General features: G+C 34.3%; 1 protein-coding gene across 1 annotated transcript; it reads right to left on the bottom strand.

Moving 5' to 3' along the window:
• Positions 1-3,041: 3,041 nt before the first annotated feature.
• LOC129899621 (probable pectinesterase/pectinesterase inhibitor 33) lies at positions 3,042-6,442 on the bottom strand. Its single transcript, XM_055974632.1, has 2 exons — positions 5,464-6,442; positions 3,042-3,854 (listed from the first exon to the last, which is right to left on the bottom strand). The coding sequence occupies exons 1-2, from the start codon at positions 6,365-6,367 to the stop codon at positions 3,160-3,162; spliced, it is 1,599 nt and encodes a 532-aa protein (XP_055830607.1). The 5' UTR covers positions 6,368-6,442; the 3' UTR covers positions 3,042-3,159.
• Positions 6,443-6,760: the final 318 nt, after the last annotated feature.

Below are 6,760 nucleotides of genomic sequence, written 5' to 3'. Positions count from 1 at the left end.
ACTTCCCCAAAAGAGAAACCATTATTTTATTTTGAGTTACATTCATTATCTTGTATTTTTGTAAAGCCTTGACACTATTATAATAATTGCATGTTTTACTTCAGTTTCAATATTTCTTTCATGAGTATCCAATCTTTAGTTATTTATATATTCATTCATTTTATATACCGTACATTCCATGTGACATCCTTCAACAATGCATCATTTTATGATGGAGATACAAGTGTTAGAGATCCTCAACAGGCGCATCGTTGAAGACAACATTCATCCAACTTTTGATGAGACCTCCTTCCTTTTAGAGGAACTCCTTTTTAGTTCACTTATTCGGTATACCTATCTACAATATTAAAGGCTTCATAGAAAGAGTACAAATTCAATGCAATATTTCATTATTGAGTTTTAAACATTAATTTATATTATACTCAGAGTATTTTTCAGTTTATTATTTAATAGGGATATTTATACTTTAAATTACCCATTTGATTTAGCTTTTACTGTTGAGTTAAGTATTTCTCTTAGTAGTTGGTCAGGCCAAGGGTTCGAATGGAGACCAACAATGATTTTTGAGTGTCAGACACGCCTAGCGTGTAGATTTGGGGCATGACACTGTCCCGGCATCTATCTTTAGTTATTAAAGGTTTCATGGACACAGTTAGAGATTCAATTCTTTATTTACAATTTGATGTTTTAAACGTTAGTTCATTCTATTTTAGAGTTATTTATAGATTCTTAATTTAGGAATCATCGATATGCTTGAGTTGTTTTTAAATGATTTAAATGTTCATCTTATTTTGTTTTTGCATTTGAGTTTAGTCTCTTGCTTAGTAGTCAATCAGGCCAAGGTTTCGCTTGGGACCAGCAATGGTTCACGAGTGTCGGCCAAACCTAGGGTGTAGACTCAGGCGTAACACTATCCCGGCATTTGTCTTTAGTTATTAGATATTTCATGGACACAGTAAGAGATTCAATTCTGTTATTTACAATTTGATGTTTTAAAGATTAATTCATTCTATTTTAGAGTTATTTATAGATTCTTAATTTAAGAATAATAGAGATGCTTGAGTTATTTTTAAATGATTTAAATGTTCATCTTATTTAGTTTTCGCATTTGAGTTTAGTCTCTAGCTTAGTAGTCAATCAGTCTAAGAATTCGCTTGGAACCAGCAATGATTCACGAGTGTCGTCCACACCTAGGGTGTAGACTCGAGGCATACATAACGTCTATTGATTATGCTCACATGGTCAAGGAGTGCAAGGATTGGACACTAATCAATATACAAACCTCTGAAAGATGTTAGGAGATATCAAAGACTAGTGGGCGAGTTGTTATACTTGACTATGACCAGGGTAAACATCTACTTTGCAGTACAAGTCTTGAGACAATATATGGATTGACCTAAGGAGTCTCACATGGATTATCCTTTCAGGGTAGTCAAGTATATCAAATCAGCTCCTAGTTTAGGCATGTTCATGCCCTCACAAAGCTCAAAGTTATTAACTACCTTTTGTGACTCTAATTGAGGCACTTGTTTGCAAAAAAGGAGGTATGTTACTGGATGTCTTGTGAATTTTGGGAATGCTCTTATCTCTTGGAAGTCAATGAAACAAGTGATTGTAGTTAGAAGTTCTGTTGAAGCTGAATTTAAAAGTTTGGCATTAGCAGATGCAGAGATCACTTGGCTTATTGGGTTGTACTAGGAACTAGGAGTAAACATCAAACAACCAGTGAATCTATTTTATGATAGTAAGGCTACAATATAAATTGTAGTCAATTTCATCTTCTATGAGAGAACCAATCACTTTGACATTAATTGCCACTTTGTTAGATAAAAATTGCTTGAAGGTATGATCAAGACTCATCATGTCTCTACAGGAGTTACTTACAAAAGGTTTGGGGAAAGCTCCTCATCTATACCTGATGTCCAAGATGGGATTGAAAGACTTAATTCAGCCACCATCTTGAGGAAGATTGGTATGAAGAATGGACCTAAGAGTTAGTTACAGTGAACAGTAAAGTCAAAAAATTAGTTATAGAATTACTTACAGTTAGCTACAATTAAATTAAGCTAATTAGCCTAAATGGTTAAGGTCTTGAATCGGTGAGATAGACTATATATGTAGAGCATGTTTGTCTTAGCTTATTTAGAATAATTTATAAGTTGAATGCAGCTTATAAGCCAAAAAAAATAAGTTAGGGTAGTCCAAACTAATTTGTTTTTTGCTTATAAGCTGCTTTGGATAAGCTAAGACAAACAAACTCAATTATTTTTTTGGGCTTATTTTAAGCACACTAAATGGCTTCAAGTTAGCCAGTCAAACACTCAAAAAAACTAAAAACAACTTATAAGTTGATGAAACTTATTAGCCAATCCAAATGGGCTCGTAGTATTGAACAAATATTTTGTAATAATGAAACAATATGATTTCAATACAGTTTCTCAGCTGCTCTTCATTCTTAGCTATGAATTGTTCTTGTTGATCATCATTACTAAAACTTAACAGATAGCCCAACAATTAATGGTAGGAGTTATATTACCAGCTGGCTTTCTCCTGCCACCAAGAATTAATAACATATATCTAATAGAAAGATGAATATGCTTAATACCTAGAGGGCCACCAAAGAGCTTTCTAGCATAACTAGTTGATTTTCCTAGACTAAATACATGATCAATAGTTTGATCACATGCAATTGGACTACATTTAGAATCCAAATGTTTGTCAAATTTCATAATCACCTCTTTGAAAGCAAATTTCTCTTTCCATAACCTCCAAGTTATACATGACATTTTAAAAGGAACTGATGCATGGTATACCTTGTTGATGAGAGGCTGTTTTGGTCTTTATGATCTTACCTGATTTCAGCGTATTATGTTGGAGTATTTCCCACTCTCTGTGAGTTCCCGGTATACTTGATCCTCAGATTAGATTGATTACCAATGTCAATTGTCTCAATATAAAAATATGTTATTCTTTTTGGGATCGACTAAAAAGGAAAGTGAGTCAAAAATTAGGACAGAGAAAGTATTATAAAATCAATATTGTATATGTATACATAACTTTTAGTTAATGTCATTACAAACATGTACAAAATAATGAATGGATATAATAATTAATATGTATATATATATATATTATTTTATACAAATAAATAGACCAAATTCATAGCCCTGAAGTGAATGGTACACCAGTAGAAGGCAGCCATGATCGACCACCTACAAGATTCGCAACTGTAAACTTTGAAGCCTCCTTTGCATCGGTAATAACATGATAACCAGGCCATTTCACCCTATACCTAGTTGAAGCCCCTGGTCCAAAGTTACCATACTCTCCGTAATACAGAGTTTTGAAAGCGAAATCGGAATTTAACCACGGTAACCATCCTGATGGATTAACCAAACTATCAATATAAGACCTCAGTATTACCGTTCTTGAATATTCCTGCCACGGACGTCCCAAATATGTCTTAAATGCTCGAACCACGGGGGCGAGATCAGGTGCTGCTGTTATTCTCGAATTGTGAATCGATATTCCAGTGTTTTGAAAAGGGTCACCCCTGCCCTGTGCTGTGATCACATTGACTTGGCCTACTAAGGGTCTTCGGACATAGATAACGCAATTTTGGAAAACAGCCGCAGCGTTACCAAATATAAAGTCTATCGTGCCATAAATTTGACATGTTTTGTAAAATTGTCGTTGCGATTGGACAAATATTGTGTCTTGGTATCCTTCGAAACCACAGGCATAGAATACCGAAAGATCGGATGCTGATCGGAGAGCGACTGCTTGACCATTTTTCGGCCCAGCTGTGTTTCGGAATGTGATGCCACGCGCAATGAATCCACTTCCATCAACGCCTGGAATTAAATTATGTTATTTTGGAAAATAAGTTATTAATTAAATAAGTTAAGTTCTCTCTTAACTAGAGAAATGGTTAACGTAGCCTAAAAACTTGTATTAGTTGGACAAAGTAAGGGTATGACTCATGGGAATAAATTGATGTAGAAGCAATATACTAATAATGTTGATATTATATATTTATGTCCCAGATCATTATTACTTTGATCATCAGTGCGGTTTCTTTGTATGAGGATGCTTCACTTGGAAGTAGGACAAAACGTGACATGCAATATCCATAATCTCAAATATAAACTATATAGAATAAAATTTCATAAACCGACCTTATAAGGTGATGAAGTGACAACATTGCTAAATGGATTTGATATTAATGTCAATATATTGGTCTGTCCATTGTAATTTGTTTGTTTTCGTTTGATTTGGCATAGGCTTAAAGGAAACAACTTTTAAATTGTGTGGTCGTAAACTAAAGATGTACTGCAATGTACCAAATGTCTTTTCCCCTCTTCGATATTTGCCAAAGGTATCTCTGAAATTATCGACAAATTAAGGAATTTTCCCTTTTTGTAGTTAATTGGAAAAAATTGACGACACTAGCTATTCATAATAATTGTTGCTTTAAAGAAACAAATATCTCTTATGAAATCAGTGAGTAAATACGGTTTTTTTTGTTTGAAAAATATCAAAGTAGAATGATAAGTACCTATTTCAATCAAACTATCTGATCTAAGATTATATTTCAATAACTTGGAAATAATTGCCTTATGGAAGAAGCCTAAGAATAGTAGCACATGAAAGCATGCTAATATTGCAGCAAAGTGGCATGCCAAATTAAAGTAGCATATCTTTAGCTTTACTTCAAGTACTTCAAGTAAATTAGAGCTTGCCTAATTACTTGCGACTTCTTTAATAAGGTCCTTGCATTATACTACTCAACTCTTGATTAGTATCCATGCTGAAATCTTTTAAAGAATTCACCCAAAAAGTAAAAACAAAAAGAAGGTAAAGATTTTTTAAAAAATTACTAGCACTTCCTCCATCCCAATTGTAATGGCATATTTCAGATTTCCGAGTAAAACGGATTTTTCTTTTACCTCTATTGTTTCATATGTATTTTTAATACCTTGAATTATTAATTATTGTGACTTATAGTATTTCTTATGTATGTTTTAAATATTTAAATATTTAATTTTTAAAAACTTAAAGATTTTATGTCAGAATTCACCATCAAAATTAAGAAATTTAATTCTCGAAATATGAATAGTATCATATAAATTGAGACGGAAGTAATATTGTAGTTTAACCTATTAGTATGGCCTTCTCTACTTGATCACCAAATCAATATTAATAAAAGAACAGTCTGCATCAAAAAAAAAAAGAGGAAGGACGAGCCTGCGGCAAGGGCCGGGTCAGATTGACCCAAGGCGACATATTATAGCTAGGTCGTATTTTCTTGATTATTAACTTTACCTATGGAGAGTTACATTTTAAATGACCTGATATTAACGTGGACATGTGTACTCTAAAAATAGTGGTGCATGTGAATTCATGATTTTTTCGTTAAACTAGTACAATATGGATGAATTAGGGTCAGAGATGGGAACTTACCAACAGTTGCTGTACTGTAAGTTGTGAAACCTCCTGCTGCACTTCGACTACCAGTAATTATTGTGTACCTTAAACCAGCACCAACTAGCATTATCTTACTCATTGAAGGTCCTATCGCCACATTTTCTCTATAAACACCTTTTTTAATATATATGATTGTCCTCTGATCTGAAATCTTTTTGGCGGCCGCATTGATTGCAGTCTGAATGGATCGGAAATTTCCCGACCTATCTTGTGCCACTACGTAGATTGCCTTGGAAGCTAAGCTCCTCGTTGAAGATTGTAACAATTTCCTTTCCCTAGTCGTAACCCAACTTGGAAAGCCACCAATTTCTGTTGAATTTTGGGAATCCACAAGTTCTCCATTTACAGCCAGAGAATTGCTAATAAGTTGTGAGACATTAGTCGATAAAGTCGGGTGTAGGACATTTGAAACGTTGAGCTGATTTGAGCCCGATAGACATGTCTCGATATTTGTTAACGAGGCACTAAGCCAAGTTTGAGCATCGAAATCGGTACAAGGAGTTGAGTTAGATCCGATGCCATGAAGAGTACGGTTTAATTGATGGATTGTGTCGTCGATAAGCTTGTCACAATCCATCCAGACTAGTTTCTTCCGTTTTCCCCAAAAGTGTTGGCCCATATTTTTGGAATGGTTTTGTACTAGGAGAGCTTGTTCAAGGGCCACTTGTGCAGTCATGGTTCGAAACTCGGCTTTACATTTGGGCTTGTAAGTACGCTGGAGTGTGGTGTCGGCCATGAAATACTTACATAGTTCAGGATGAGGAGTGGTGATACACCACCAGTTAATATCATCACTTATGTCTTCTTCATTGGAATAGGATTGGTGAAGGAAGAAAGAGAAGGAAAAGAACATAAAGAGTAGTAGCTTATAAGTTGTCATTTGTGGTATAGTATGTTGTTTTGTGTTGTGTTGTGTTTTGTTGTTAGAAGTATAAAGGAATGAAGGATCATTTAATGATGGGGTTGGTGTCATTTTATACTAGTGGAAGCAAATCAATTTTAAAAAGGAATGTCTAATGTCAAATGTCAGTTGGTTTCTTGATATGCGAAGCAAGAAAAATGCAATCACAAGATATAAAGTCAAGGTTGATATTCAAAACAACAGTGTCTTTACTTCATTTTGAGTATCCTTGCTTCTGTCAATCACGGCAAATGTACTCAATATATCTGTGGGGGTGGGGCGGATGATGCCCTTTCTGGTCTTATAGTGCTGCGTCAATGAGATGAACATTCAAAATTTAAATTTTACAAATTCAATCTTTAAAGTTCTTAA

The sequence above is a fragment of the Solanum dulcamara genome, chromosome 8 (genome assembly GCF_947179165.1).
Source record: "Solanum dulcamara chromosome 8, daSolDulc1.2, whole genome shotgun sequence".
In the NCBI taxonomy this organism is placed as follows: Eukaryota; Viridiplantae; Streptophyta; class Magnoliopsida; order Solanales; family Solanaceae; genus Solanum; species Solanum dulcamara.
This window is presented reverse-complemented; position numbering and strand designations above follow the sequence as displayed.